The 15,992-nt window shown below is 36.0% G+C and overlaps 6 protein-coding genes and 1 non-coding gene across 7 annotated transcripts; 2 read left to right on the forward strand and 5 right to left on the reverse strand.

Annotated features, from left to right (window-relative positions):
* Window positions 1-182: 182 nt before the first annotated feature.
* On the reverse strand, window positions 183-891 carry EV154DRAFT_418603 (uncharacterized protein; the record flags this gene model as incomplete). The annotated part of the gene is made up of 4 exons (XM_051595843.1): window positions 183-421; window positions 490-604; window positions 673-773; window positions 840-891. The coding sequence occupies 4 exons, from the start codon at window positions 889-891 to the stop codon at window positions 183-185; spliced, it is 507 nt and encodes a 168-aa protein (XP_051458898.1).
* A 401-nt stretch (window positions 892-1,292) lies between these two features.
* On the forward strand, window positions 1,293-1,709 carry EV154DRAFT_418522 (uncharacterized protein; the record flags this gene model as incomplete). The annotated part of the gene is made up of 1 exon (XM_051595839.1): window positions 1,293-1,709. The coding sequence occupies one exon, from the start codon at window positions 1,293-1,295 to the stop codon at window positions 1,707-1,709; it is 417 nt and encodes a 138-aa protein (XP_051458899.1).
* A 632-nt stretch (window positions 1,710-2,341) lies between these two features.
* On the reverse strand, window positions 2,342-2,412 carry EV154DRAFT_t49. The gene has a single exon. It is a non-coding gene; the product is annotated as a tRNA-Gly (tRNA).
* Window positions 2,413-10,262: 7,850 nt separating this feature from the next.
* Window positions 10,263-11,860, reverse strand: EV154DRAFT_504599 (uncharacterized protein). Its single transcript, XM_051601073.1, has one exon. The coding sequence runs from the start codon at window positions 11,725-11,727 to the stop codon at window positions 10,408-10,410; it is 1,320 nt and encodes a 439-aa protein (XP_051458900.1). The 5' UTR covers window positions 11,728-11,860; the 3' UTR covers window positions 10,263-10,407.
* Window positions 11,861-11,925: 65 nt separating this feature from the next.
* EV154DRAFT_504600 (uncharacterized protein) lies at window positions 11,926-12,769 on the reverse strand. Its single transcript, XM_051601074.1, has one exon. The coding sequence runs from the start codon at window positions 12,724-12,726 to the stop codon at window positions 12,289-12,291; it is 438 nt and encodes a 145-aa protein (XP_051458901.1). The 5' UTR covers window positions 12,727-12,769; the 3' UTR covers window positions 11,926-12,288.
* A 617-nt stretch (window positions 12,770-13,386) lies between these two features.
* On the reverse strand, window positions 13,387-14,808 carry EV154DRAFT_189030 (uncharacterized protein). The gene is made up of 3 exons (XM_051594281.1): window positions 14,430-14,808; window positions 14,106-14,360; window positions 13,387-14,053 (listed from the first exon to the last, which is right to left on the reverse strand). The coding sequence occupies exons 1-3, from the start codon at window positions 14,523-14,525 to the stop codon at window positions 13,622-13,624; spliced, it is 783 nt and encodes a 260-aa protein (XP_051458902.1). The 5' UTR covers window positions 14,526-14,808; the 3' UTR covers window positions 13,387-13,621.
* EV154DRAFT_504606 (uncharacterized protein) lies at window positions 14,580-15,735 on the forward strand. Its single transcript, XM_051601075.1, has 2 exons — window positions 14,580-15,384; window positions 15,488-15,735. The coding sequence occupies exon 1, from the start codon at window positions 14,658-14,660 to the stop codon at window positions 15,369-15,371; it is 714 nt and encodes a 237-aa protein (XP_051458903.1). The 5' UTR covers window positions 14,580-14,657; the 3' UTR covers window positions 15,372-15,384; window positions 15,488-15,735.
* Window positions 15,736-15,992: the final 257 nt, after the last annotated feature.

Consider the following 15,992-nt stretch of genomic DNA (forward strand, 5'->3'; position numbering starts at 1 on the left):
GTCCTTCTTTTGTTTTTCCTGTAACATTTTATTACGTTCCTTTTCTTTGTCAGAAGCAATCTTCATTTGTTCACGTTTAGCTTGTTCCTTTTCCTTAATGATATCGGCATTACGGTTGGCAGCAAGTAATGGATCTAAATTATCGACGATCAGCATTCAGTCATGGTTTGTGGATATAAACATTATCCAGTATTACCTCCTGTGGGTAAAGTCTTTCCTCTACGACGATCTCTGGGTGATAATTCGGTAGGCTCTGCCTCTTCTTCATCATCATCACCACCATCAGCAACATATCCATACTGTTGCATTAATTTGTCGCGAGCTTCTTTTTGTTCCTTTGACATTTGCTTTTGTGCACTACGAAGTACACTATTAACCTCTTGTTCCTTTTCGGCTTTAAGTCTTCTTTCTTCTTCACGGACTGATATTAGGAAAAAAAAAAAAATGTCAATACATGTTCCTGAATCCGTCACTAACTCCGTAAATTACCACGAGCTTCTTCGATAATTTTTGCTCTCTTTTCCTCTGCTTCCTTCACTTGGTCTTTTTGAACCTTCTTCCAATCGCTCAAGAGTGTGTCAATTAATTTTTCTGTGTCTTTGTCCTGAAAGAAGAAAAAAATTGAATTAATTTCAAGCGCTTTCGGGATTCAACAGATAGACATGTCATTACTGTTGCTTCAGAAAGAAATTCGGAAATGACTTCACGTTTCTCGTCTTCTTCCATGGAGTCATCTCCAATGATACCAGTAATATATTCTGAAATATCCTCGTCTTTGGTTATAGAAAAATAGAATTAGAATTAAAGCGTGCTCTTTCCTCTGCACAAGCTTTAATTACCTTTCAAATCAATGGTTGCTAATTGATCTGTTACTTGGTCTACAAGACTCATGTTTGGTATGTAATGAAAAGGTTTAAATAAAAATAAAAAAAAACTTTTTTGTTTGAATATAAAAAAGAAGCTATTTTAACCTCCTACAAAATGCCTGTAGACGACTTTTCTGATAGGGTTAACAAGCTTCTCTCTAACAGCTCCAAAAGCCAAACGTAAAACTTTGAAAAAAGTAAGTTTAAGCTTCTAACTTACAGTAACTAACTACTTTGTAATAGAGATGACGAATTAGCAAAGCGTTTCCAAAATGTCTTTTCGACCCAGCCTATAGCCTCACAAAAGAATCCTACAAGTTACCACATTCCTGACAATGCATACAACGATGATATTGACAAAGAGGTAAAATACTGAGATTTTTTTATTTTACATGAAATACAACCAACTCGATATAGATAGAAAACATGCTACAAGATAGCGACGACGACGAAATTGACGATTACATTTACGGTGTGCTCGGCTCTTCCTCAGGCGGAAAAATCCAAGAAAAAATGGATGGCTTTCAAAAAATATTTTTGGGTTCGGAAAATGGTGGTGGTGATGGTGCAGATGATGAAAGTATGGAGTTGATACGAAAATTGCAGGCAGAAAATGCATTGGATGAAAAGTACAGTCAATTCACAAAGTCCAGGGACGAAGATATGGAACAGAGATACAATGCCTTAAGAAAGGATCCACCCACCTTCCATTCTACATACGAAAATGGGGAGAGGCCAAAAGGGTCGGTCCCAAAACCACTCGAAACTGACGATTTGCACGATGAAATGGATGATTGGTGTTGTAAGACACTTTCTTCGAAAAAAAAAAACCATGAAAAGTGATTGACTTGATATTTTTTTAGGTATTTGCAATGACGATGCCACTATCGAATGTGAAGGGTGCGAAGATGATAATAAGTACTGTAAAGAGTGTTTTTTTCATACTCACAGAAGTGAGTCTGCTGATTACGAAGCAACCAAGCATAAGAGCAAACGCTATCAAAAGTAACGTTTCTGTGCTTCTTTTTTTGATCAAAGAACTTAATAAATTTCTAATTTCAATTGAACAATATCTTCCAAATATTTGCTTAAGCTACTGGTACAAATCGCCGTATTTTATTTACTTATCCTGTGCGGATTTTTTGTATCACTTTTGACTATTGTTAGAATTTACAGAATTGCTAAAAAGTATTGCATTGACTCTATTTTAAGTATCGATTGGTTCATGTCTTAAAATGCATGATTTTGTTGTTAAACCCTTGGGCATTCAATCAATCGGAATAACAATAAATGACCGAGATGCATGAATTAAACCATAGTAATAACTAGCTGAAACTGAAACACTTGACAGGTATAAAAAGTAAAATATTATTCTGTACATTTTTCCTTTATTTCTCTTGTCACCCAATTTTCATACAAAAAATTAATTCCCCATTTTTAACGTCTCACTAAATGCAGAAAATACGAAAAAAGATTGCGCGGTCGGGGAATCGAACCCCGGCCCTTCGCGTGGCAGGCGAAGATTATACCACTTAACCAACCGCGCTTTGTATATTTGTTGAACTTTAATTATACATATCTTCAAAACATGTTAAAAATTTTAAATCACGTGATAAACACGTGATGTCTTCTTCTTGATTGGTCTGTTTTCAGCTGCTCCTGTTAAAAGTGCATAATTCTCTCCAAAATTTCAGTACTACTCCTAGCTTAAAATTGTATTCACTATTCTAGGGGTGTATGCAGCTAAATTAGTGGCTGTCACCAATATAGTGTTCGGACATCTCGAGTTTACTAAATATTGCATCAGTTTTTAATGATTAGTCGAGCTTTTATCGAGCTCTGTTATCAATTTAAAGCTCTCACTTTTAAGTAAAGTAAGGGTCATATTTAAACTGACAGTATAACCTACCTTGCGTATTTTTGTACATGGTACAGTCGACGTAAAACCAGAAAAATAAAAAAAATCTACAGGCAAATAAAGCTGATTTTACTGATAAACAATTGACGTCAGCAGCGGTACTACCATCACCTTTTGCACATGTATTCTTATCTAATGATCATGTTTCCTTTATTCAGGTGAAGGTTCAAAACATTTGATTAGTTGATTAAATTAATTAACCCCGCCCTGACATAAACAAATCCTTGTTTGTCTTTTTTTCATTACATAACAAATATTAAAAAAAAACGCCTCCCCCACACTTTCTATTTCTTTTTCTTTTGTTAAATATCAAAAGCTTCGAACTCACCTTTGACCAGACCGAACAGAGTTTAAAATTATTTGAATGATTTTTATCTCAAAGATAGTCATCTTTTATATTTGCTAACAAGACCTATAAGCTTGTAAAATCTACCAGCGGCAATATATGTTTCTACAACTAACATCATAATCTATAATATAAGTAGTATTCCATCTGTTATAAATCGAATGGTCTGTTACGCTGCCACAAAAAGATCTCTCATTGTCCGATTTGAGTAGCCACTCCTTGATTTTTTTTCTTTTTTTCTGCTCTCGTTTTATTTGATATGGCTGGCTCCCGTTATTTAGTTTTTTATTTGTTCCTTACACTTGTCCTACTTTATCAAAGGTTGATGTATGACATATATCAACTTAAACACCCTAAAATAAATCAGCGATCAAAATGTTTTTTTTGATCGATATTGGCGATATCGCTCAAAAAATCGAAAATATCGATATCTCCGATATTTTTGATTTTTTGATCGCTGATCGCAAAGCCAAATTTTTAAATCTCTATAAAAACAACTTATACATAAATAAATAGATGTAGCAATACCATGTTAATAGATAAACGTAATTTTTTAAAGCAAAAAAATGTTTATGGGGATGATAGCCAGGGTAAGAAAAAGACAACTTCAGATTACGTAAGTAAAATGAGAAAACGGGACATGTGACTGTGGGTTTTAATGATTTTATATTTTATTCTCAGCGGAAAACAATGTTTCCAACACTTCCGGCAGTACTACTCATATCGACTTTAAAAGCGTCACCAGTCTTTATAACATATTTGTTATTGGAGCCGTCAACCGCATTCACCAATCCGACAGCAGACAAAAGATCCTCGGCATCAAAGACCACAAATTTTTTTTGCTCAGCCTCATCGTAAGGTTTCACGCGCGGGATAGCCTTTGAGTATGGTGAGACGTCATGATTCTTCATAAGTTCACCAAAAACGAAGTTCGAGCCCGGAGCACCTTCTTGATATGTAAAGTCAAAAAAGAACAAGACTTTACAAACGTACCAGTTTTCGATAGGCCGGAACATCCTAATTACAATAAGTCAGTACACAATAATTTTGATTTGCAAACATCAACTTACCGATTTTTATGAATTGCAGTAAACATAACAAACTCACCACCACGCGAACTTGCTGCGTTCTTCGATTTGCACAAATCAGATATGTATATTTGATTGTTTGTCCAGAGTTTTTGAGAAATGTTGACAAATTGGTGCTGATGGAACGAAGTTATAACAGCCGAAGTATTACCAGTCAGACGAATCAAAAATTGAGAGAGTGCTTTAAGCCAGTCTTTTGCCAGGTAGCCGCCAATGGTATGATTGTGCTTTTCTTTTGCTTGCTTTACAACCTGGCCCAGCTTTACAGTATTTACCCGCCAGTGAAAGGGTGACCACAGCTGAGGCAACAATGGATCGTTGGACGGGTGGGGCAAGAAGTTGTTAACTTTATCCTTCTTCAAATCATAGGCGGAACTATCGATTATACCATCGGATTGCAAAAAAGAGAACATTTCACGAGTTTCCATGACATTACCGGCGTTGACACCAGGATTCAAAGATGAACGGATTCGCTTCTTGTATATGCCAATAGACCTTTCCAATGATCTTGCAGAATAACACCTTAACGGTCTACCAGAGAAATGAAAAATTAGTACAAAAGGGAAGTCTAATAACTATGATGACAATCGATAACTAACCCCATTCGTTTTATCATGTATGGTATATGGTTCAGTTGGTGCATGTTCGATCTGAATACGGTTCTGGAGATAGAGCTGCTATCAAGACAGGTATCGAGGTAATCAAACCAAGTCTTAAAGCATCTATCATAAGCAAATATAATGTTCAAGTAAATATCACTACATAAATTACAACTCAACAATGAATATTTACCTTTCAATTTCCTTCACTTCAGATTCGGATATCGACCATTGCAAACTCAATTGAATACCACGAGACAGGGCAATAAATCCTGTGGTTGCTTCTCTGGCGGGAAAGAGTGGGGCAACAATCGTAGGAATCACATGCACCAACCAGGCGATCCAGTCCACCGAACGATAGATAGATCTAACATTATCCAGATTGACACCAGCAAACGAACCACTGAAATCCGCAGGAATTGCACGAAGGGAGTCATCCATGGCGGTTTTGATGCGAGTAAAATCAGCAGTCTCGAGAGCAAACGGGTACGTGTCTTCGTTACCATCAAACTTGAACCGAGTGTTGAGCTTTGGTGAAAGCATGTCGAAGCAAAGCTTGCTGACATTCGAAAACATATGTAGCTCGTCACACATGAAAAAGTCGATGGAGAGGAAGGTACTCAACTGACCAAAGGGAGAAGCACTTTTAATACCATAGTTGTGGTTGGGACAAGAAGGCTAATAAAGGTAAATCAATTAAAATATGTAAAAAAGGCTACACAAGTTAATACTTACTGCGTCTTTCTCAAGTAATAAAGAAGCTTTGGTTCTGATAGCCGAGTCTCTGCCAAAGAAGTACATACCACCTTTTCCTCCGTCAACTGGGTGACCGCCTTTAACTAAATTTAGAAGGGTCATTTTGTTAGTGTCCACGGTCATAGCTTAGTAAACTGACGACTTACCAATACAAAATCTACATCCCCACCAGTTGGTATGACCACTAAACATCAACAACCGCTGGTTGATCTCTATACCATCTGCAATGACACCCAAATTGAAAATTCTAGCCGACGTGACATGAACACCATTCTTGCGAACAACAACAGGTTCACGACTCAAACGATCAAGGCTTTCAATAATTGGACGCAGATACGAGTCAAAGTCTTTCTTAGTGTCACCAAAAAGAATTGCAACTTGAAAAGTATATTCATCGGTGTATCTGCAAATGGTGTTATTACGACGTAAAAAGATTGGATGTATTGTATATAGAGCCAAAATTTACCTGATAGACGGATCAATGCTAGCAATTATAACGTGTACCATCACCATACTTTTTCTTGATACCTTCGAAGTGAACCCATCAACACATAGAACGATGGCTAAATCGTGCTGACCAGTGAAGAGACCTTTAGATTTCATTTCTTTATACGCGGCTCCAGAAAAAAAATCGGTATATGGATCATCGTCTGTCATGGAATCGATTACGTTTCGGTATTTTTCGACTTCATCACGAAACTCGTCACAAGCTAGCATACGACTTAAATGTTCACCAATATCAATCATTTTTACCACAGATTCTTTATGTCTAACAGCGTTACAGTGAGGACAAGCGGTTTTATCGGCATCATCGACAGGATCAAAGAGATAACACCCCTTTCGGGAACAGATTTCATGGCTTTGACTGAAAGAAAGTGGAAGTTTCTTCTTGATCAACGAACGACACTCCTTCAATGCGAGTACTTTTTTCTTTTTATCAAGGCCTAAAAGGTACACTAAATTAGTAAATAATGATACTTTGTAAATACAAATCATTAACATACTGTTGTTTTGGTTCAAAGTGTTCTCAAAAAATTTCTTCATAACGCGCACAGCTTCTATGGTCATGTTTCTACTAAATGTAAGATAGTTGAACATAATACTACTCAGCTCGCTGGTGCTAAATACGTTAATGGGGACAATGATATCCTTGATGTTGTCCTGTATTGTTACATTATAATCAAGTGACAATGGTTCTAAAAGTGAAAATAGTACATCCGGTAAGTTGTCATGATGTCAACAACCCGAGCATCTTTAGTTACCTTCGAAGTTCTCTTCGTCCGTGGATTCATACAAATCCTCGTCTACTTCACCGTCTACAACAAAACCATCATCAGAGGATTCATCTTCAGCATCTACGTCTTGTATGGACATTTGTCCAATTAAGGGAAGAGCGATTTGGTTATCGAGGTCAGCCATATCAACATCATCGTAAAAATCCATTTCTTCGTCATAGTCAAAAGGTGTACGGTTGGTTATTATAGCAGTTGGGAAGCCAGTAGATACTGAAGAGGATACAGCAAAAACAGAAGTGTCAGTTGGGCCAGGTATAATGGAGGCAGCAGTAACGGCCAAGGGTTCATATGTGCCTCTTAAAAGACGTTGGTTAGCGCCGTTTCGAGAAGCTCTAAGGTTCTTGGGTTTTTGAATTTTGGGGTAAACCATTTTGAAAAGTTTTTAAGAATTTTGTTTTTGGTAAGTCGGGAACCGATTTTTGCGCGTAGTTTTATACATGTTGCTACATCTTATTTACAGCTTATTAATAGTCACTGACCGTTCTTAGAACCAATTGGAATTACTCGTGAATTTATCTTATAATTATTAATAGAGAGGATATAGTAATTCTGTGTAGACTATGGATACCTTTCAAAACCACTAGAAATCGTTGTTTGGGACTTCAAGCTTGATCTATTGTTAGATTTTCGTGTAACGAGGTTATTAAGCGAAATTTTTTTTAATTCTGTACCGTGATTGGTGCAAATAAGTTGAACCACTTACATCAAGGTAAATGACAATGAAAAAAAAATGTATCTTTAAAACATCTATATAAGATCCAATACTTACACCTATTTTCTCATTTACATCGATTTTTCACTCTATTTATCACAATGAACGGTACCCAAAACTCAAATTCTCGAGACGAAGTCATTGAAAAACTCGTTAATGCCATTTACGATATGCAAAGAAAGCTTGATGCAATGCCTGCCACAATGAAAGAATATATCTACCTGCCAGTTGGTCAACACTGTGAATGCTGCAGCAAGGTTAAGAAAGTGGTCAAATCCAATGGTACTTCTGCAATTACTTCTCGATCTGGATATATCACTGGTACATTTTTATTTTATTTTACTTTGTAAGACGAATTAAGTTAATAATTGCCCTATCTTTTCAGCAAGAAATTCCGCTGCTCAACAAATGTACGAATTCGTGGTCAAGGCTGTCGCCTATTACAAGGAGCAAGTTATACCCAATGGTATTCACACCTCTTGCAATTCTCTCGGTGTAAGATCCATCACCGTATGTACTTATACAAAGAAAACCGTCATAGACAAGGTTGCTGCGTACTGGAGATCTTTGGTAGGTACCTATACTGAGGATCAAGCTAAAGAAAGGGCGACAGCAGCTTACAACAATGTCTTCACCATTTGCCAACATTTCTTGAAAGCATTGTACCAAGAACGATTTGGAAAGAATGGTGTCATTTGGAGGGGGATTCCTGCCAACGAGCAGAATGAAGTATTGTATATGTTCGAAAGAATTGTATACTTTTGGAACAAGCGCTCTGGCTTGAACGTTGGTACACCCCTCGAGGCTTATCCTGGGGACCTTATCTCTGTCATTGACGCCGAGAACCCAATGCTACCCATGCACCTCGCGGATAAAAACTGGATATCCAAAAATATGATCCAGATAATGTTGAGGAACTCAGCAAGAGTAAGTAAAGTTTAGATATCAAATTAAGAATTTTTAACATTAACATAAACCTCAACTCTAGCCAGATGACATTGCTCATGATGCCTCGGGTTCATTTTTGACTGGCCTGGAAAACCTTGGTGTCAATTCGGGTACTGAAGAGAGGTACGAAGACTTGGATATGGGCCTGTTTGAAAATTTATTTTCGATCCCTGATAACAGACCTCTTGTACCATCGTCTTCTTCCGCTTCGGTACAAAATCCTGTTTTGACCTCTCTTCCTCCCTCTGAGATGCCTCCTCTCTCTGACTCGCCTCCTCCCACCTCTGACTCTCCTCCTCCCACCTCTGCACCTGCCCTCTCCACCCCAAGTACTACCCGTCCAAAAGGTAAAAGAAAGGCTGATGAAATAGCATCTGGGACCAATAGTCGACCCTCAAGGGCTTTCCAAAAATAGAATTGAGCCTGAATTTTTTTTTTTTTCTTATTTAAACTCTGATTTTTTTATTATTTTTTTCTTTTTCTTTCTATTTCTTTCAAATAAAAACTAAACTTAAGGTTTGTATATGTGTATAGTTTGTGAATATATGATTTATCATAACCATTTGTTTACAAATGAAGATATAGTTATGTGACTAAACATTAAACGTGCTGACACTCTCCAAACGGATTAAACCAAGACTCTTTGCTTTAAAAGTAAATTTACTTACTCTTTTTATATGTATTAACACATTTGTATAGCTGAAGCCATCTCTACTTTCACCGCTTGTGAAAAGGTAAATATCTCGACTTTGGTTTATGTGTTCATTATTAGTTAACCCAAATTCCTAAAGCTAGCTACTATCGCTGTTTATTTGAGGCTCGTACATCCCACGGTTTTGTAAAGGTACACATTGCTAAACTTGATAATTTATTCTCTTATTAACGTAAACCATCTTTATGCAGGTAAGTCAATACTGCTGCTCTTCCGAGGTCTTCGTATGGTCACTATCGTAGTTCCTCTCATTATGTCTGTCTCTGGTCATATTTTACTGGTCATTTTCTATATTTGAAGAGGTCTATCATGATCAGATTCGACGTTATTTAGTTTTTTTTTAATAAATAAAATTTTTTTTTCCAATATATACAAACGTATCAATTTTAAGCCTGTATCCTGATTTAGCAGGGGTGTAAAAGTAATATTATATCGATTATCGATTACCCCATTTTTTTTACCCCATCCAACGATATTTTTTTGTTTTTTTGATTTATGGATCGATATCGTCAATCGCGATATTTTGGAAAGTTTGATCGATATTGCCAATAACGATATTTTAGAAAGTTTGATCGATATCGCCAATCGCGATATTTTGGAAAATTTGATCGATATTGCCAATCGCGATATTTTGGAAAAATTTATCGATATCGCCAATCGCGATATTTTTAAAAAAAAGATCGTTATTTCCGCTCTAATTTGTTTGCGATATTTTTCAATTTTTGATCGCTGATTTATTTTAGGGTGAAAGTGATGCTTACAGTGCAATTTATAAGTTCGAAAAGTGATCCAAAATTTTTATAAGTTTAGGCTCCCTGTATTATTTTTCACAACGCCACCAAGTCAAGCTTACGTAAATAGAGCAGGTCTGGATGCATCCTTTTAACAGATGTTCTATATGAAGCTTAGTTCAGATGCCATGTTTGTTTTTTTTTTTTTTATATATCTTTGTGTTTCAAGGCTAATTTATTAGGAGACTATATATATATAAAAAAAACAATAAATAATGCACGCCAATTTCGTTAGGTTATCAGTTAATATGTCATTTCAAGACAAATGTTTGTTTTATTTGAAATTTTTGTGATATAAACAGTGGGGGAAAGGGTATTGTGACACAACTGGTGTGAGAGAAAGATATACATAATGGGAGACACTCTGAGTTAGAGTTTAAAAGAAATCCTTCTTATCTGAGAAGAGTACACGGTTCTTATTAACACTGCTTGAATTTCCATAGTTATTTACTAATGCAGCTTTGATTGACTTTTTTAATTCGGGTCGACTTTTTGTTGGTATTGTAGATATCTTGCTGATCTTGACCTTTGTTCTTGTTCTCTGCGCAGCTAACTGTGTTTCATCAGCAACATGCTTGTTTTTATTAGACTTTAGGGATGGTTTGGTATCAAGCAAAATCAAATATGTCATATTAGGTTTTATGATAAGTTGATCGAATTCCAACCATGATGATGGGACCATTGATAATGATTTAATACAGGTATTGACAGAATGATTTTCGGGTCGAGAAAGAGAACGATTTTCATATTTTTGATTTTGTAAGTTGCGGAGGGCCTTGAATAGATGGTCTAGAATGCTACTATTAATAATGACACTAAGGAAAACATAAACAATAGAATCTTCTTTTTCAGAAAAGATATTTGCTATGTGACACGAAAAGGCATATGGAGAGAACCTCAAATAAAAATCATTAAAATGTTCTTGAGGGTATTGCTTTAAACTTAAAAACTGCTTTTTAAGTAGTGCTAAAGAGTTGGAGGAATGAAAGCCGAAATTATATCTAATTAGATATTTAGCATTTTGCCAGGATAGTCCTTCATGAAGTCTTCTTTTAAACCACAAGTACAAGTTTAAACGTGAGTCTCTCACTTGTTTAAAACGGGTTTCCAAAAGGTCAAACCAGTTGTGATCAAGATCTAACCTTGAGAGCTTGAGTTGTGTTTCAAAGTCTTCGATAAACTTGTCAACAAGTAACCCTTCTGATAATATTTGAGAGTTGGGGACAGAGATCGACTGTTGCTTATCAAAGTGAACAGAGCCATCAAACTTAATGTCAGGTAAACTAAAATCAGTTGCTCTTGCAACTGGTCTATTACTAACATGAACATTACTATTCAATGATCTGTCACTTTTGACAGGGCCTACAGTCGGCCTAGACGTACCTGGTATCGATCTTCTTTGTGCGACTAGCCTTGGATCTCTAGAATTTGTTACTGCGGCAGCATAAACTGGTTGAGTAATTTGCTTCGTGCTATCAGCCTGTGTACCATGATCACCAGAATAAAGAAAGTCTCTTCTTGGATGGAACTCCTCACATGGAGATGATGTAGTTGAATCGTCGCTTGTATCATATTGAGGCGGACTAAGCGCAGTTACCACATTAGAACCAATAGAGTTGTTATAGTCCTTGAACATACTTTGAAGGTCTTCAATACACTTTTGTACTGTTACTTCAAAACCATTCAATTTACTCATCCTGGCTTTTTTTTTAAAAATATTTGAAAGATGAAAGAGAAAAAGAAAGAAAGAAATTGATTATTTTTTTTGAAGGGTTTTTATAGACAAAGAAAATAAATATTGATAGAGTTCTGAAACATTCCACCAGGTTCTCCCTTTTTCATGTGTAAAATATCGACCAATACGAATTGATAAATAAATGAAATAACTATTGCGTAGTATTTTTTTTTTTTTTTTTTTTGACAGCCATAAATGACAAACTCTTTCATGCTGCGTGACCCTTCTGTCCTTTAAATCTTTCCCAGTTTACGTAATATTTACAATACAATTATTTATTTTATAACTTTTTCCTGTCCAACCAAATCCACAACCATGCATATACAAAAAAAAAAAAAAAAAAAAGGCGTTCTAAAAAATACAAGCAAAAGTGAGAGTTGGATTAAAGGTATTGTTTCCGATCTTTGTTAGAAAAAGTATGTGCGTGTGCGTGTGTGTCAAAATAAGGTGTGTGCGTATGTGTGTGTGTGAGTGAGTGAGCGTGTGCGTGTGTGTGGAGGGGGATGAGTGATCTTTTTTTATTTAAGCAGTGATAGCTTCGGGAGCTTTGTAAGCATAATCCCAACCTTGTGTGGATGGTGTTTCTGTAGGAATCTTTGCTTGCTTAGGATATGTGATGTGTCTACTCTTGACAAGAGCACCCTTGAAAAGTCTATCGTTGGTCTTTTCTAATTCGTTCATGGCGACATTCATGGCTCTGAATTGAAGTTCAAGAGAACGTTCTCTTTGCTCTCTTTGACGCATACGGTGAAGCTTCCAGGCACGTTCAATAGTCTCGTGTTGTTCCAACAACTCTCCTTCTAAAGTAATCGTCTTTTCTCTGCGGACTGGCTCGAAAAGGACACGACGAATAGTTTCAAGACGAGTATCACCGCCAGGTGCTGTTGAAGTAGTGGTCGAATTCCATCTGGTCTGGCAAACTGCACGTCTAGCAACAGGTGTACGGACAATGTTCAACATTATTAATAAGTGTGCAAAAAAATTAAAAAATTAAAAAAAAAAAGCTTACAGAGGGCCCTGGTTCTTGCTTATGAAAAGCCACCAAATTCTCCGCTGCCTGGCCTTCGGACTGGTTTTCGCTATTTATCCTGTAAATGGCTCACTATTAAAAAAACAGGCTGATTTATTGGGGAAGCTGCATCTTTAATATCTCTTTATGGTGCGTAACTGGGTTTTATTTAGAAACTGATGGATTATTCATATATGAGTAATAGTCATCGCTTAAAGTATTATGTAAATGCACATTTTGTTTGTATGAGGAGCCAATACTTTAATCTGAAAACCAGTCAATATTTATGAATTACATCATCCTAAAAGGAAAGGCACAACGAAAGCATCTTCTTTTAAAGTATAATCATTGTACACAGGTATGTCCGAGATAAAAAATATATTTGATTACTTATACGCGTAGAAAACGACCTTTACTGCCTACAAAAAAAAGTGCGCAGGGTATCGTCAACCTAAGATGATTTGCTACATCTAAACCTGGCTTTTAACCTGAGAGAACAAGAGCAAAAAAAAAGTCAATAACCATAATCCACTTGGTTAATATTGAATTGTATATGAGTAAGATGATGACTGTGCCTATTACTAAGGAAGCTTGATGATGATGTATCAGCCAAAGCGACCTATATTTTGGGTGGCGTATTTTAAAGAGAAAAAAGAATTTTACAGTCACTTTGATGGTGCTATTATGTTATTCCTTCCCAAATATGGAAACGGAATAGAGAAATGATAGTTTAAGTTGATAAAGTAATGGATTAAATGAAAAAAAAGATAAGGGGGGAAATAATTAATATAATGATACAATGAATAAAATACACGTGGGGGGGGGGAATCGAATGCTCCTTGATTTTTAATGGCTGTTGGTGACAGGCACAATATACGCTGGTGGTGGATGAACTGGACCCATTTCAACAGGCTCTTCTTGTTCATAAGCGGGTGGTAGAGGATGAGCTCGTCTGGATAGTGTAGTTGGTGGCACTTGTATGATACATTCAGACATATTACCCGGTACTCTTTCTGCTTCTGGTCCAATATCTAATACAATGTCCATCATTGAAGTATCATAAGCTGGTAAATGTTCTCCTTCTTCTAAAAGTTCATTTTCCATATCGATTTGTACTATTTCGACCACAAAGTTGATATTTTGTTTGGAGAGTCGATTCACCAAATGCATTGAGGAGTGTGTATCTGTATCACGCAATCTTCTGAAGCTCCATTTTATTTGTTGAGTAACATCTATCGAATTAAATTCTTTCAGGACAATTTGCAGTGATTCATAATACTATAATTCAGTATTAGTATGGATCAAATTGAAAGCTGTTATTATGACTTACAGCAGCAAGTTTCTTATAGTAAGTATTTCTTCTTCTTGTGGTGATAAAACCAATCGTTGCTGGAATGAGTAACATGATCAAGGGGTACCACATTGAGATTTGTGCAGCACGAGCAATGATAGAGAATGCAGCAGTTGCAATGACAAAGCAGATGGCTATAAAGAAAAGATAAGTGTCCAACCAGACATGTGGGTATTCTTTCAAGACATGTGAGTCAAGTGCTTCAATACGAGCAAGGAATATATCTTCAGGCAACTATTACCAAAAATAATAAAAATTATGTTATAAACCAACCAAACAATAGATGATTATTTGTATACATACATATTCTCTAAGTTGTGTGTATTGAGCATAATCCCCAGAAAATAAAATTGAGCGTTTCCAGCGCCTGATAATTAGTGGAAATGTAGCTAGAGCCATTTCTCGAATTTAATTCTAACGAAAAAAAAAAAAAAAAAGAAAAAAAAAAAGCAAAACGGCTGGGAATTTGTAAAACTTTATGTGTGATACAAAAGTTACTCCATTAGGCACACAACATAAACAATAGGTATAATGACAAGGATCGGATATTTTATTTTATATAAAGTACCTTTCTTTTTTTTTATATTTTTATTTTACTTTATTTACATACCCTACCACTTCCATTCTTTTTTTTATTGTTGTTGTTGTTGTTGCTCTAATACCTTCCTTTTGTCAATTAATCAAATGACTATACCTGACCTTATTCATCACCATAATCCTGTGCGATTTTCTTTGGTATCTTGTGTGACAGAAGATAGTATTGATTCAGCTGCTCTAGCTACTCCATTGGATGCCTCTCCTCCTCCTCCTCCATCAAACACCTTTTCTATCATCAACATTGTAAATGATGATCCACTTCCCGATTTAAAAGCCTACCCAGCAATTGCAGCTACCTATACAAGACGCAGACGTGCCCAAACATCTCCTAGGCCAGTTCCTTCATCCATTATGATGAATACTATACCTCAACAGCAACCCATTATGATCCATGACTCCCCACCACCACCAACAGCAACAACTGATACCACAGATAGCTCCACAAAATCAACCAAGTTCTGGCCTAGAATTAAACGAATGATGACTCCCACAAATACAAATACCGATAAAATGAAGCAGCTATTCGAATCCATGAATATGACTGGCAACACTGATGAGAAACAAGAAACATCCAGTGCAAAACTACAAGAACAGAAAAGTAAGCGCTGGCTTGGTAGAAATCGAGCAAGAGTGGGACCTCAACGCTAAAAAGAACATAACTCTATTCATTACATTCAAATAACAACCAATTTTTAATAAACACATATTATAAAATCAAACATATAGACTTTGGCAACCGAAGAAAAAAAAATTTTTTTTTTTACGTTGTTATTTCAAACACCACCTTTGGTTTCCAAGACAGATAATAGATTCTTTAGATTAGAATAGTGATCGAAAAGTATGTAGCCCAAGATTACTACATCTTTTCACATGTAGTTTTTTCATTTGTTATTTGAATTAAAAAAAAAAAGATTTTTTTAGGATCTTGAGGACGGGAACGCGTAAGAAACGACATTTTTACGGTATCTTACGAACTTAATGTCCGCTTAAACATTTCCGATTAATTGTTCACAATCTGAGGTTTCCAAATTTAGTATCTCTCCGAGTACTTCAACGGACTTTAGTAGTCAACCGAATTGTGGTTATATAATTTATCACTTTCTGAAATATTATACATGTTGTGAAAAAGACAGCTACAGCTTTAAAGTGTTTTCACGAGAAATATGCAATTGAATTAAAAACAGGTACATATTTAAATGCATGTAAAACGTTAATTTTCTGAGAACTTTAGAAAAAAAAAAATTTTTTTTTCACTCCTTATTTACCAGA

This window comes from Mucor mucedo (genome assembly GCF_025094135.1).
Source record: "Mucor mucedo strain NRRL 3635 chromosome Unknown EV154scaffold_33, whole genome shotgun sequence".
NCBI lineage: Eukaryota > Fungi > Mucoromycota > Mucoromycetes > Mucorales > Mucoraceae > Mucor > Mucor mucedo.

Excerpts from the sequence above, each read along its gene's own strand:
- EV154DRAFT_504606 (XM_051601075.1), top strand. The coding sequence starts at position 14,658 with ATGACAAGGATCGGATATTTTATTTTATATAAAGTACCTTTCTTTTTT.
- EV154DRAFT_189030 (XM_051594281.1), bottom strand. The coding sequence starts at position 14,525 with ATGGCTCTAGCTACATTTCCACTAATTATCAGGCGCTGGAAACGCTCA. Across the intron at positions 14,361-14,429 it reads ACACACAACTTAGAGAATAT|TTGCCTGAAGATATATTCCT; the intron begins GTATGTATACAA and ends TTTTGGTAATAG. Across the intron at positions 14,054-14,105 it reads ACTATAAGAAACTTGCTGCT|TATTATGAATCACTGCAAAT; the intron begins GTAAGTCATAAT and ends ACTGAATTATAG.
- EV154DRAFT_504599 (XM_051601073.1), bottom strand. The coding sequence starts at position 11,727 with ATGAGTAAATTGAATGGTTTTGAAGTAACAGTACAAAAGTGTATTGAA.
- EV154DRAFT_504600 (XM_051601074.1), bottom strand. The coding sequence starts at position 12,726 with ATGTTGAACATTGTCCGTACACCTGTTGCTAGACGTGCAGTTTGCCAG.